Source organism: Sinohyriopsis cumingii, chromosome 3, assembly GCF_028554795.1.
Source record: "Sinohyriopsis cumingii isolate HCF-2022 chromosome 3, ASM2855479v2, whole genome shotgun sequence".
NCBI lineage: Eukaryota > Metazoa > Mollusca > Bivalvia > Unionida > Unionidae > Sinohyriopsis > Sinohyriopsis cumingii.
In genome coordinates, this window is record NC_142963.1 from 23,038,038 (window position 1) to 23,054,133 (window position 16,096).

At 34.5% G+C, this 16,096-nt stretch overlaps 2 protein-coding genes across 3 annotated transcripts in view; one reads left to right on the forward strand and one right to left on the reverse strand.

Annotated features, from left to right (window-relative positions):
* Window positions 1-1,104, forward strand: part of LOC149802534 (protein pelota-like) — a 54,307-nt gene extending 53,203 nt beyond the window's left edge. The window contains exon 12 of the mRNA XM_089951779.1: window positions 839-1,104. Within this exon, the coding sequence (XP_089807905.1) occupies window positions 839-918 (80 nt within the window). The 3' untranslated portion in view covers window positions 919-1,104. The remainder of the gene's footprint in view (window positions 1-838) is intronic.
* Window positions 1,105-2,139: 1,035 nt separating this feature from the next.
* LOC149802535 (chromosome transmission fidelity protein 18 homolog) overlaps window positions 2,140-16,096 on the reverse strand; it is a 121,933-nt gene continuing 107,976 nt past the window's right edge. For both annotated transcript variants that reach the window (XM_089951778.1, XM_089951777.1), the window contains exons 21-24: window positions 11,727-11,782; window positions 8,785-8,887; window positions 3,914-3,980; window positions 2,140-3,320 (exon numbers count right to left, since the gene is read on the reverse strand). In XM_089951778.1, the coding sequence (XP_089807904.1) occupies window positions 3,214-3,320; window positions 3,914-3,980; window positions 8,785-8,887; window positions 11,727-11,782 (333 nt within the window). In that variant the 3' untranslated portion in view covers window positions 2,140-3,213. The remainder of the gene's footprint in view (window positions 3,321-3,913; window positions 3,981-8,784; window positions 8,888-11,726; window positions 11,783-16,096) is intronic.

A 16,096-nucleotide genomic window follows, 5' to 3' on the forward strand; every position in this document is an offset into this window, starting at 1 on the left:
TGCATTTACAAGTATCTAATCGAGTTTCTTCTGCTCACTTCATTTCTTTATATTGGAAGTTGCTTGCATTTACAAATATCTAATTGAATTTCTTCTACTCACTTCATCTCTTTACATTGGAAGTTGCTTGCATTTACAAGTATCTAATTGAATTTCTTCTACTCACTTCATCTCTTTATATTGGAAGTTCCTTGAATTGACAAGTACCTAAATGAGTTGGATTTCAATGTCTTCATTTGGAAGAGTTAAAGTCAGCTTCTAACAACTATGGATTCCCAAGACGAGTTCCTATTTAAGGCCGTGTGGAGCACACTGTAGTCCTTTGCTATGCACCCATTCCTAACAGCTTGGTGAATGGAGCCCTTTGCTATGCACTTATTGCTAACAGCTTGGACGTTTGCTTGTGTATCATTAAACTTTATGAGTGCACTTATCTATGGAAAATATTCTCAGATTTTCTCCTCTTCTTTTTTTTTTTTTCACAACTATTACATATATAATATGAAAATCAGATTATTAACATGCTGACCACATGTCTATCCATGGACAGGTGAACTTCTGAAGAGCAGTCTTTTGTGGTAATGAAAAAAATATGTTTATTTGTAATTACCAAAATTTCTTGAAGACTGACTTGTTAATATGGATTTTATTTGGGGCATTATCTTGTATGTGCAAATTGTTATAGACACAGATAGGTCAGATAAACTTCCTGCTTTAATAGCGAAACAATTTATATCTACACAGAAAGTTGGTATTAATTTGTAAAAAGTATTCAACTTGTTTCTTTTCATTAATATTATGTTTTGATTAGAGCCTTTTTATGATCTTCTTTCCACAGAATTAGGCCAATTATCAGGTGTTGCTGCCATACTGCGATTTCCCATGCCTTGTGAGGATGAAGATTCAGATGAAGATTAGACTAAGCAAGAAAACAGAGCTGACTTGGCTGTTAATAATATAAAATAACCCATTTCCTGCTTCTTGCCATGTTGGATCTCTGTACCTGTGACAATTTTTGTTTTATTCTCCAGAAAGGATATTTATTTCTTACTTGTATGATCATTATTTAGCTCTTTGTCATGGCAATAAAGATGAGCTGATTGTAAGATGTTGATCCAATTCTTTATTGCATTTCAGCATGTGGATTATCTCCCCATCATTCCATAGAATGTGACCCCCAAATAATCCATTTTAGCACAAATTTTGACATTTTTTAAAAACAGGCACACTAGACAAAATACATAATTATCCATTTCTTTTACCAAGAAAATAATAACATTTTCCTAAAATCTGTATCACTCTACCTATATTAAATACCCTGACCTTCCCTGCTGCGATTTTGCTATCCAGAAACATTTTCTTTAAACTCTGCACTTTTCCTGGCAAGTTTAACTTGGCCAAAAGCTAACACATCATCTCTTCAACTCAGATAAATGCATTTCTTCACTGTCTGATGCTGCTTTACAGAATGAGAATAGACTTATTTGTGGTTTTTATTTTGGCCCATTCCTTGTGTGATTTGCCTTCAACATGTCTTCTTACGTCACTTCTACCACCATGTACGACAGAAAAATTTGATTAGCACATACCACAGTGAACACAATGAACTCCTTTTTACAGTTTATAAACAGCCAAGTATCTGTATAAATCTTCTATAAGCTTCTAGCTAGCATTAGACTTTATTTACTTCTTCCAAATGTCTTTTTACATCATGATGGTCTGCCAGATTTAAAAATAACTGCTAATTGCTTCCCTTTGATGCCTGCTGACATTTTATCAGTTTGCATGGGAACCATTGAAAAAGCATTTCTTTGACATTGATCAAATAACTTTTTTTAACAAAAAGAAAATTCAGAACTGGAAGGAAGTGCTAAGATGTAATTATTAGTCAATTTGTTCTCTGTAGTCTTGCGGAAATGATCAGTATTTGTGGGGTTTCATCTGTACAAAATATGGAGAATCTGTTTGGGTAAACAGGTCTGCATTATATAAAAATAAAAATGTCACTGAAGTGTGAAAATGATGTCACTATGTCTTTGGTCAAAATAGTAGGTGTCATCTTTATACACATCCAGACTGCAATTTTGAATGGTGTTGGTGGAGTAGGGCATATGATGACAAAAACGTAACAAACCAGATATCTACAATTAAAGTCACTGAAGTATGAATATAATGATCTGGTGTTGCTATGGTTGAGTTGCTCATTAAAAAGCTTCCACATACCAATTTTCATAAGTGGAAGTGAAATAGGGTTGATGAAATTGAGGATGTAGCAAGTGAACTGCTGAATATTTAAAAGTCATTTTAGTGTGAAAATTGGATCACACTGACCCAGTTTTGATATAAGCCAAGTTACTCTTTTTGAGAAATAGGGTCTAAGATGTTGGAGTTGTAACAAATGGCTGAAAATACAAAAGTCAAGCATGAAGATTTTGTGGAATTTACATTTTCTTTTGCAGGGTTCACTTTTGTAAAGGTGTATCTACATACCAGATGAAAGTACAAAAGTTTATCAAGCATACAAAGAAGGTCACAGTGACATAGTTACGGTACATTTGAACTACTTTCCCCAAGATGTACCCAAATCCAATTTTCATAACTGGGTGAGATGCTGAAGGGATAATGGAACATTGTAAGGGTGGCAAACTGGACATCCCCTCTGAATTTTGCCAGCAAAGGGATAAAAACCTTTTGATATTTTGAATGTATTGGACATGTTAAGCACTTATAGGGAGCAGTTAAGCACATGTATGACTTCATAAGCTTGTTGCAATGTAAGCTGACATCACACCAGGTCTATCACGACACAAAACTGTAAAATCATGTCACCTATATGTTGCATTTTGGTGCATTTAATCCTTGAAAATAAGGAGGGGGGGTATTCAGTTCAATTTTGTGAAAAGCAATTTAAATACAACATATTATTTAACAAATGTGATACAGAAAAAATAAATTATTGTGTTTGAACTATTGGAGATTGTGACCTTTCTTGCAAGCTTGTTCTAATGTACTTTTGTCCTTAACAGTACAAACACTATAATCTATAATTACAGTCATCATAAAAGGAAGGTACTGAGCCAAGTATTGGAAAACAACCTCACAGAGATAGTAGTTTTAAACAAAATCCTATCAAAGTCATATCACAAGTTTGTTTTTATTGTGTTTTTAAAAAACAAAACTGCAGGTATAAAAAAAAAGGGCAGCAATTTTAGATCACAAGAAGTCTTGAACCTTGACATTCCTTCTTACAGCATTTGAAAATCCTTCTTTGAAATGGAACCATATATCCGTCTTAAGTACATTCCTATTCTCTGGCAAATCTGTTAAGAAAAAGAAATAAAAATAAACAACAATAATAATAATAGTGCTAATAATAAATGACAGTGGATACCCAGCCCCCCACTGTTTATTTCTTTGCTGTACTGAAATGCCTACTGAAAGTACATGTAGATAATAAAAAATGCCTTGTAATATTCTTCATTTATGGATACTAGGGAAGTAAACTATGTGCCGACCATGACATACAAAGTATATACATGCTTACAAGTCCAGCCCAGCTGCAAACTGCACATACCCTGATCTGCAGGCACATTAAGCAAATCAGAATCTTTTGTCTCATCTTGTACTCGAGTATATACAGTACATAACTATACAAGCTTTCAGTACTTTATGTAGGAGTCTACTGATGTGATATACAAACACATGGACAAAATAGAGATTTGTATACAACATCACTAAAAGGTTTTAAATAGCAATATGTTCTTTACCTAATAAAGCAAATGAAGTCTATTACTAATGTATTCTTGCCCGACCATCACCAGAGATGAGAACAGATACATATATATATATATATATATATATATATATATATATATATATATATATTACACCTGTAATAAACTTAAGCAAATACCTTTTGAAATCTCTTTGATGTCCTGGGAAGTCTTTATAATAACTCTTCCAAAGAAATCCCTCACTGGCTGAAATTAAAGACAATGATTTTTGTAGTAAAATTATCTTATTATTAATTATGATTTTAATTTTTTTGTAAAATTACCTTTCAATGATCTGCTGCTCCATACATTTAGTCAGGCTAACTTCACATAATTTTTGGCCCAGTTTCAAAATGCTTTGCAAGAATTATGATTTCACATTTTCATGCTTGTAAGGAATACCAGGATTTAGGCAGATCATGCACTCACAAAGTAACAGAATCAATAATGAGGTCACATAATTTTTTTCATGCTTTTTGAAGAACATCATTTGCAACTAAACATTTGTTTTGTCTGGTAAAATAAACTCCCTTGACCGAGGCTTGGTTTTGCTGTTACAAGTGTCATTTAAAGCAAAAACAATCCATTTTGTGCAGTATGTGGTTGCAACTTGTGAAAAAAAACAGAGCTATAGGTAAAAATGTACTATTTGGATATTTTCTACCTGGAACTAATTCCATTTTTTAAAACAATTCAATAAAATATTTTGTGAATATTTTAAAAATATGATAATAGATTCAGTTTTATTCATCAATATATCAATCATACCTTTTGAATGTCTTGAAGAGCTTAGTGAATAATTTAGGGTACATTTAATTCTATAGCTCTATTCAAGTGACTTCTTACAATAATCAAGTACTATTCTTACAATAATCAAGTACTATCATTTCAAGGGGGCCCCGAGTGGCTGAGTGGTCTAAAGCGCTCTCCGTTACGGATCACTGCCATCTCACCTCTGTCTGCGTAGGTTCGAGTCTCGGATTCGGCCAATGTGGGTATGTGAGAAAGCTTGCCAGTAGCTTCTCGATGGTCGGTGGTTCTTTCCGGGGTATACTCGGGTTCTTCCTCCACCATTAATACTGGCCGCCATGTATAGCCTATCGTGTGCTGAAAAATGGCGTTAATACCTATAACAACAACAACTATCATTTCAAATGTGCCTGAAACATCTGCAACTTTTATAAATATCCTTGTTTACATTGATCAAAATGTAACCAGAACACAGCTCTAATTTTGTGCATAATCAGTCTATTTGTCTATAAAATACACTGTTTATTGAGAGGTCTGAAAAACAAAAAAAAAATGGGTTATTGTCTTTTTTAATTTCTAAAAGAAGAATGATGCCAAAAACTTATCTCCATATTATATTGTGTCAAACAGGAAGTCTTGTGAAGAGCTTTCCGAGTTTGCCCAACATCTCATTCTATTTTTCCAAGCATATTGCAAGTAATCAGATCAATACAAATCCTTCTAAATTATGGGAAAAAAAGGACTTGGACATTTTGGCAATCATATGGAAGAGATGTGAGCGTGAACAGCAAATGTCAGGAAAGAAGATATGGTGCATTTATTTTCTCATTGTGATTTTCAGACCTGCCAACCCTGAGGAGACAGCCTCAGTAAGGCAGTTAATTTTTTCTGTTAGTTTGACCAGTTTTCAGTAAGGTGTAACAAAATATAAACTGCTACTGTAAAGCTGGAAAACATATTTAAAAGTTCGGTATTCAAAACATGTTGGTAAACATTAATTTTAACTGAAATGTTTGTAAAGTACATGTAGACATTATTTACCACAGGTACAGTTGCACAAACTAAAGTTCCAAACCCTTTGCAGCTCAATGGCTTGTTAATATCTCTCAACTTGAAGTAATTTTTGGAATTTGTTTCCATTTCACATGATGGCAATCACATCTCCTGCCAAGAAACATACTTAAATAAATGTAATTATGTCCCTTCCTGCTTTTATTCATAGGAATCTGAATATTCCTTTTGTTGGATGTCATTTTTAAAATTATATAATCAAGAGTTTGATCATGCAGATGCTTTTCATGAAACAATATGTGCAGTTTAAAGCATCTGAGGTACTGCTGTAGTCAGTCTGGTTCCCTCACTAACTCACTAATTCTAACATGAAACCCAGATCCAAATCAAACATGGATAAACCAATTATCTAGCTTTACTGGCAAAGAATCATATTTTCATAGTTTTTGCTTTTATTCCTTAAGTCTGTATTTTAAGAGTCATTTTCATAAGACTTACTGCAAAATTGTAAGGGTTAGCAGGTCTGTGATTTGTATAACATAAAAGATTGAAAATGTGCAACTCCTGCATCTGAATGCACTATATTTTCACAATTCTTGCCATACTTGTCTTTTTTGTCCCTCTCAGTCTACTGATGACCATACAGAAGCATAGCATTCAAATCAATTTCTTAAATTTAAGAGGATTATTTGTTGCTTCACAACCTATCATGAATTCACACACTATAATCTCTGTTAGCCTGTTATAACAAGATGTTACTTCTGCATACATGTCAGTGGCAGATAATACCTGCACCAACTTTTATTGAGAGGCATACTTTTAAAAACAATCATTTTCAACTGCTGGTATGGACATTTATGATAAGAAGAATGTGATTTCAGGTATAGATGATTAAAAAATGAGGTTAGATAGAAACTTCTACATATAACTTTCAAGGTGTCCTTTTATTCTTCAATTGAATACTAATGAATTTCTTACAGTTTGAAAAAAAAAAAAAATCAGATATTACACAAAATAGAAAGGGTTATTTTCTGGTGAATCAAAATGGGATGAATTTTATTCTTATCAGCAGTCTATGAAGTAACAAATACCTGAATACAGAACATATGAATGATCCTTAAATCTCAATATTTGGAAGATCACATTTAATGAAAACAGGGCTTCCACAGTGAGAGAAAACATTTTTCTGAAAATATAACTTTCCTAAGTCTGGAGTTGAGTGATTTTGAAAATCATTTTTCTGCTTACAAATCTAAGTCTACTTGTGCTGTGCTGTGCATCTGAGCTATTTTAGCTGATTGCCTTCAGTAAGGATAGCAGTACATTGCAAACAATTCTAATGCATGGGTTATTTGTATGCATATAAACAAGTGATATTAAATGCTTTCCAAACATTCTTATCTGTCATGCAAGCACCATCCCCACCAATTTTGTTAAATCAACATTACATCTCAGTGAGATAATCTAAAGTAAATTAACAAAATCCAGCTGGGAAGCATGAGAAGGCAGTAGATTCCGGTCTCAAAGTATTCTGAACTCATTTGTTTGACTATATGGGAATCATTGAAGTTAGCTGTCTGTAATGATAAATTCCCACTAAATCTTGTTGGGGTAATCAGAACAGAAAAATATCTGTTTTGATCAAGCATTGATCTGACTAGTAAGCATGAGAATGCAGTGGAGTCCATTTTAAAAAATGGGGAACACAACCTTGGAAGGACGTAAAATGTTCAACAGACAGGAATATATATGAAGTAGCTTAATCGTAATTTTAAAAACCAACTCAATTCCGATGATATAATGAACAGATGAACATATCTTGTGACCATGAGTAGCTTCATCTGTGAAGCCACCCGAGTCCACATTCAAAGGAAAGGGACACAACCTAGAGAAATTTGGGTGGGGGGGCTCCTTCTTTGACCTTGTTGATGCGAAGGACAGCAGGAAGACAGTCAATATTGGTAGGGTTCTTGAAGGAAGTTTCACCAAAAAGTTCATAAGGGGTTTTGGGAATGCCCAAGGCAACCATATGATGCCTGTAGGGCTATGATTTCTACCCACATTTCCAAGTTGTTTCTCTGAATGGTTGCTTCTGCACAAGACTAAAATCCCTTTAGAATTACCCACTCATGCACCAGGTGAGCAACCCATCTCAAATCTGATACATTGGTGTACATAAAGCAGTGGGATTTGGGGATGTGAAACCAGATTTAACGTCGGATCACAGGGAGAGCAAACTGATAGTGAGTAATTGTGCATTCTCTAGATTGCCAGAAGCAGGAACTGGAATGGGTGCAAGTAGTTTCTCTAGAGAAACCATGACACCAACCACTTTCTGAATTTCCAGGACAGGTAAAGGTAAGCTGACATGGTGATGGCCAGAAGACCTGTTATAAAGGACAGGATTTGGTCAGTCCTGTCTGGAGAAACAATAACCCTGCCATGGCTGGTGAAATAATTCATCCCTACATATAAGAAGTCCAGAGATTGGAGGAGATCTAACATTCCTAGATTGTGGATAAGACCAGGAGGAGTCACTGTTGACCAATACAGAGAAAGTCACTTAGAAGAGAATCTTGGAAGACGTGCACCATCAGTCAAATTACTGGAGAATGGTGTTCCATAAAGACCTTGAATGGAGTGCTACAATCTGCATTGCTCTGGAATAGACTCTTGGGGTGAAGGCAAGGCCAAATGGAGGAGCTCACAATTGGAATACCTCATAATCGATACAAAAAAGCAGGTATTGCTTTTGTCTGTGTAGACATGAATGCTGATGGTGGGTGTATTACAACAACTTCAACTTTGTTGAGGCAGGCTAATTTGATCTAGATGACTGAGTTGACAGTATTTTTAATGTGTCTTAGTTGGGGAGGGGTTGCGTGTCAATAAACACCAGAGCAGACCAAAAGAAAAAAAGATTTAAAGAGAAAAGAGAAATGAAATTATAAATGAGACAGATTTATTAATATGGATAAATATTCTAACTCCACTGGAATACAGCAAACAAATATTTTGTCAAATTTTTTGTTTCAACTCGGTCTTAGAATGATAACAACATTATGATGTGTGCAAACTTTTATCTGAACGAGTTTGAACCCATGGGCATTTATCATTGATTCAGGGGGAAAATAAAAAGCCTAAAATTATTACAATAATATCATTATTTTAAAGCTCACAAATCTGCTCATGGAGAATATTCCCAATACATTTATTTAAAAAAAAAAAAAACATATTTAGCATGCATTACCTTGTCTTCCTCCTTAATAATTGGCTTGGCCTGCAGCTTCTGCCTGTGATTAGGAATCAGAAGGCCTTTCTTGGGGTTTTCACTTTCAGGCTTTTCCTCATTGCTAAAATAATGTCAATATGATGTAAAGAATATGTGTATGATATGTCATTTCACTGTAGATATCAGTCTCAGGCCTGAAGGATATGCCAATAAGATGTAATGATTACGATATATATGTCATTTCATTGTAGATATCAGTCTCAGGCCTGAAGGATATGCCAATAAGATGTAATGATTATGTGTATGATATGGCATTTCACTGTAGATATTAGTCTCAGGCCTGAAGACTATGCCAGTAAGATGTGATGACTATGTGTATTCATTGTAGATATCAGTCTCGGGCCTTAAGACTATGCCAATTAGATGTAATGACTATGTGTATGATATGGCATTTCACTGTAGATATTAGTCTCAGGCCTGAAAGATATGCCAATAAGATGTAATGATTACGTTATATATGTCATTTCATTGTAGATATCAGTCTTAGGCCTGAAGGATATGCCAATAAGATGTAATGATTACGTTATATATGTCATTTCATTGTAGATATCAGTCTCAGGCCTGAAGGATATGCCAATAAGATGTAATGATTACATTATATATGTCATTTCATTGTAGATATCAGTCTTAGGCCTGAAGGATATGCCAATAAGATGTAATGATTACGTTATATATGTCATTTCATTGTAGATATCAGTCTCAGGCCTGAAGGATATGCCAATAAGATGTAATGATTACATTATATATGTCATTTCATTGTAGATATCAGTCTCAGGCCTGAAGGATATGCCAATAAGATGTAATGATTACATTATATATGTCATTTCATTGTAGATATCAGTCTCAGGCCTGAAGGATATGCCAATAAGATGTAATGATTACGTTATATATGTCATTTCATTGTAGATATCAGTCTCAGGCCTGAAGGATATGCCAATAAGATGTAATGATTACGTTATATATGTTATTTCATTGTAGATATCAGTCTCAGGCCTGAAGGATATGCCAATAAGATGTAATGATTATGTTATATATGTCATTTCATTGTAGATATCAGTCTCAGGCCTGAAGGATATGCCAATAAGATGTAATGATTACATTATATATGTCATTTCATTGTAGATATCAGTCTCAGGCCTGAAGGATATGCCAATAAGATGTAATGATTATGTTATATATGGCATTTCACTGTAAACATCAGTCTCAGTCCTGACATATATTTTGATACACAAGACTCAACTCCATAAATGGGATAACCTAAAAGAAGCCCACATCATGGTAGAACCAATATTTCCATTTACCATTTTCAATATTGTTTAAATGTGCGATCAGTCTGTAAACATCTAAACAAGGTTATGCTGACATAAAAGGGTCTCCTATTCAAACAAATACCATATATAGTCACTTATAAACAACTGCAAATTGCACAGACCCATATCTGCCATACCATACATAGTCGCTTATAAACAGCTGCAAATTGCATAGACCCATATCTGCCATACCATATATAGTCGCTTATAAACAACTGCAAATTGCACCAAATACCATATAAAGTCACTTATAAACAACTGCAAATTGCACCAAATACCATATATAGTCACTTATAAACAACTGCAAATTGCACCAAATACCATATAAAGTCACTTATAAACAACTGCAAATTGCATAGACCCATATCTGCCATGTGCTGGTAGATTTGGGTATATGCAGCTTATTAGCAGTAATTAAATAGAAAAAAACACAAACCCAGATCTGCTGGTGAATTACGTAACAGTAGATCAGGGTCTATGTTGTTTTCATTTGGACTCGTAAGCAAGCGTGTACAGTATTAAGTTGTAACATTGCATTGCTTTCCTCTATTCATCTATCTCTTTCTCTATTTCCAAATACAAAGCAGAAACCATCTACTAATGCATTTCAGATCTTTTTTAAAATATATAATTGCTTAATCCATCATGAGAACAATTTGAGTCAAATGAGTATGGTAAGACTGTTATTCCGCTAGATTACAACAATTTGAGTCAATTGAGTATGGTAATACTGTTATTCTGCTAGATTACAACAACTTGAGTCAAATGAATATGGTAAGACTGTTATTCCGCTAGATTACAACAATCTGAGTCAATTGAGTATGGTAAGACTGTTATTCCGCTATATTACAACAACTTGAGTCAAATGAGTATGGTAAGACTGTTATTCCGCTAGATTACAACAACTTTTTGAATGTACTATGTACAAGGTACCAGAGTAATTTGTTCATATATACTAGTGTATAATAGGAACATTTCACCCAAGGTGCAGGTTGTAACTATAATAGTACCCAATCACTACAGATAAAGTATAAAAAGACCAAATATTCATTAAAATTTAAATGTCTGAAAAATGTGGAAATAAGGTTATAATACTGATTAGAAAACAGCCAAAATTACAGCGATAAAATAAGAGCAGACAGAAATTACAGCAACAAAAAAACCCAGACAATCATGACCTAATTAATATGATGACATGATACAAACCAATCAAAATAGTGATGCACCAATCAAAATCCTATTCTGAAGTTATGTGATGTGAAACAGTCATGATGAATGACTGATTGATAGATATTCTCCACTAGTGATCTCCAGAGATAAACAGGATCATTCACATATAGGAATGCAAGATAACGTTTCCTCATGTCAGTGCATGCAGAGTACTGTGAATTTATTTTTTATAGCTATCAGCTTTTATGGTCTTATGTATTAATTTTTGTTGTCATGTCAAAAATGACACTTTGTTAGTAAATAATGGATGCCACATGTACGTGCATGTGTGCGTGTGTATACATACATACATACATACATACATACATACATACATACATACATACATACATACATATATATATATATAAAATAAATTACCTCTCTTTATGGTGATTTCTAGATGCCTCGCCACGCCTCATTTTTTCTAATTCAATCTGTGGGAGAGATATTAGTACATTAGCAGATTGATAGAACTTATGATAAATTTTGATTTTCTTACAGCCTGAAATGACTAGTTCTGTAAATTAAAAAATGAATGAATTCTCACCATGCAGCAAACCTGACTGTCTGCATGGACCTGTCAAATACTGTAATCTGCTTCCTGATACACGTCTCCCATAATAACTTGTGCACTATGAGGTCCAAAAACGCAGACCACACTCTAAGTGAGGTTGCAAGTTACCTCATCAAAAATCTGCAAGACATCGAGAAAACCGTGGGGTGGGTGGTAACTAGGCTGCTTAATGACTGAATCTTTGTTTTTTTAACCCTTTACTCCCCAGGTACGCTTTTCTACACCTTTACCTTTGCCCCCATCTACGCATAACTACGCTTTTACCTTTGCCCCCCCATGTACGCATTTCTACGCATTACACAGTATCTACTATGAATATGTTACAGGTTCCATTTAAACATTGATTTGCCGTGAGGTAACCAAACGCTGGTAAAAAAAAAAAAATCATCTTTACTAACATTCGATTTTAATGAAGTATTACTTAACATCAGAACATATAAATCTAAATTTAACAGACCAATCATACGTAGAGGGTTTTTCCACAGCTGCATAAAAAATGGCGTCATGGGCCGATTGTATCACCTCAATCCGATGTAAATATTATGGCCTTTTAAACATATGTAAGTTACTCAGAATTGTAATTATTTCCAATTATAATATGGAAGTTTACATTACTAGTAAAAATTCACAGTGTCATCATGTTCTTTATGTGGAAAATCACATTCATAGAATGCGTGGCAAATATGGCAAGTCTTCTTCCATACATTGTAATGTATAATATAGTTTTAACGTGTTTAAAACACAAAATCTGCCATAAATGCAAAATTAAGAATGTGTTGTTCATTTCTTTCATTCATTTCAATATGCAATGTTTCAATCAAATCGTATAACTTATGGTAATCTGGCATTAATAACAAATGCAGACTTTCGGTGGAAATGATTAAGTTATTTTGAGGCTATTCCAGGAATGCAAGAATAAATTTTTTTGAAGATGACGCAGATTTACGGTTTATGTGGGTTTTTTTATGTGGAGAAGAGTATGACATCGTGAACATCATATGGAACGCACAGGTAAGAAGGTTACATTTTTATATGGGATGCACAGGTAAGAGGGTTAGATTTTTATATGGGATGCACAGGTAAGAGGGTTAGATTTTTATATGGGAGGCACAGGTAAGAGGGTTAGATTTTTATATGGGACGCACAGGTAAGAGGGTTAGATTTTTATATGGGACGCACAGGTAAGAGGGTTAGATTTTTATATGGGACGCACAGGTAAGAGGGTTAGATTTTTATATGGGATGCACAGGTAAGAGGGTTAGATTTTTATATGGGATGCACAGGTAAGAGGGTTAGATTTTTATATGGGATGCACAGGTAAGAGGGTTAGATTTTTATATGGGATGCACAGGTAAGAGGGTTAGATTTTTATATGGGATGCACAGGTAAGAGGGTTAGATTTTTATATGGGACGCACAGGTAAGAGGGTTAGATTTTTATATGGGATGCACAGGTAAGAGGGTTAGATTTTTATATGGGACGCACAGGTAAGAGGGTTAGATTTTTATATGGGACACACAGGTAAGAGGGTTAGATTTTTATATGGGATGCACAGGTAAGAGGGTTAGATTTTTATATGGGATGCACAGGTAAGAGGGTTAGATTTTTATATGGGACACACAGGTAAGAGGGTTAGATTTTTATATGGGACGCACAGGTAAGAGGGTTAGATTTTTATATGGGACGCACAGGTAAGAGGGTTAGATTTTTATATGGGATGCACAGGTAAGAGGGTTAGATTTTTATATGGGATGCACAGGTAAGAGGGTTAGATTTTTATATGGGATGCACAGGTAAGAGGGTTAGATTTTTATATGGGACGCACAGGTAAGAGGGTTAGATTTTTATATGGGACGCAAAGGGTTAATATCATCAAGAATAATTGTCAATAAAGTGGTTTTTCTGTATACATTGCATTTCTTTTCAAAATGACCAACATCTGAAAGATCGTGAACATTATTCCAACTGGTTTCAACAACCATCAGGTGAACGTGAAAACATTTATGTCACTCCTTTTTGTTTTGCTGATTAGTCTGGTTCCTGGAGTCATATATAATAGTGTAGTATGAAGCAGGGAAGCAGACTAACTAATGATACACCACCAAGCAAGATTCCTTTTTAAAAAACTAGTGACATTTATTTCATGAGACAATTGTCTATGTCTACATCAAAAATCAATTTTTGTATTGTTCATTTAGTACAATACTGATGCTGTGATTTCACTGCAGGTAACAGTAAAACTTCTTTTCATCTTTGAGAATATATCTAAGTACCAATTCAGGAATTCTCTGAAACAGAATGAATTGTCTCTGAGTAATCCTGTGTATTGACAAAATTAATTGTCTGTTTGAATCATCCCATGTACTGACAATGAATTGTCTTTGTTTCATAATGAGCCATCCAATGCATTGACAGAATGAAGTCTTTCTTTCAAAATGAATCATCCCTGGTACTGACAGAATAAATTGTCTGAGTTATCCGACATACCGACAGAATGAATTGTCTGAGTTATCCCATGTACTGATAGAATTAACTGTCTTTCATTCATCGTGAGTCATCCCATGTACTGACAGAATGAATTGTCTTTGTTTGATTCATCCTATGTACTGACAGAATGAATTGTGTTTTAGTTATCCCTTGTACTGACAGAATGAATTATATGTTTCATACTCAGCCATCCAAAGTATTGACAGAATGATATGTTTGTTACAAGAGTCATCCAATGTATTGACAGGATGAAGTGTCTTTCTTTCATAATGAATCATCACAAGTACTGACAAAATGAATTGTCTGTTTGAGTCATCCCATGTACTGACAGAAGGAATTGTCTTTGGGTCATTCCATGCACTGACAGAATGACCTGTCTTTGTTTCAAGTCATCCAATGAATTGTCTGTTTGAGTTCTCCATGTACAGACAGAATTAATTGTCTGAGTCATCTCATGTACTGACAGAATGAATTGTCTTCGTTTTAGAGTCATCCAATGTACCAACAGAATGAAATGTCTCTGAGTCATAATGAATCATCCCATTTTTATTGACATCATCCTTGACAAAGATAAGGAACTGTATCCAAATTAAGAACTTTAACCAAACTGTTGACACCACCACTGATAAGGTTGCAACATTCATCAAAACTCAACCTTTTCTTCTATCTACACGTTGAGCTTAACAGCTGACAGCCACTTACATGTAAGCCATGGACAGTGTGCAGGACATACCTTACTCAATTTGTAATTGTTTCACTTACCTCTTCTCATTACTGGATTCAGTTTCCTTGACAAGTCTCTGTTGAATATATCCAACAATTTATGTAAACATCCTTTGGCCATCATGATGTTGTTTGCTACTGCTGGACATATGTGCATAATTAAGAAATCACTAATACAACCTGATGTACTGCACTGGATATGTGCATTTGAGCATCTAACACCAGTATGTGTGTGAATGTGTGTGTGTGTGTGCATTTGTGAAACTATGGATTTCAGTTATTCCTCATTCCTATAACTGACATAAGAGTGACTGCTAAGATAGCATTGCTTGTGAGTGTTTTTAAGTTAGATTCCCATTTAACACTCCAAAGCCAGTTACATGCAAAAAGGTGTATCTGCCAAATTATCTGAATAATACTAAATCCTGAAGGATATTGGTCCTAAACATTGCTGGGGTCCATAATAAAAATAGTAAGCAGAATAAAGAACATTGCTGAGATCCATTAAAACCAAATAATATTGAAGTTTCATCACATTACAAGCCAGGTAACGTCTCCCACAAGCTACGAAACCCTAACATTTTTCAGATGTTTATGAATTAATCCAGTGTTGATTGGCAACATCTGTGGGTGAACTGATTTTGTCGAAAGCTGGAGCACAAGATTTGATGACATCACCATTATAAACATAAGAAGCTAACACCATGATATGTCAGAACTGTTATCAGCCCAAGTTCTCCCATCAAAGCATTCCAAGGTCCTAGCTGATCACCAATATTCTCCTCAGTCATATTTTTATCTAATGCATACTTTTTTCCCCATCAAATCTGCTTTAAAAAAGCAGGCCTGTCACTCTTCATTCGATCTCGAATCAGTTTGTGCAACATGAGCAAATGTTATTGTTATTAGATTATTTATTAATGGAATTTGTTGAATGTATCACAAAACTACTTTTGAAATTCAC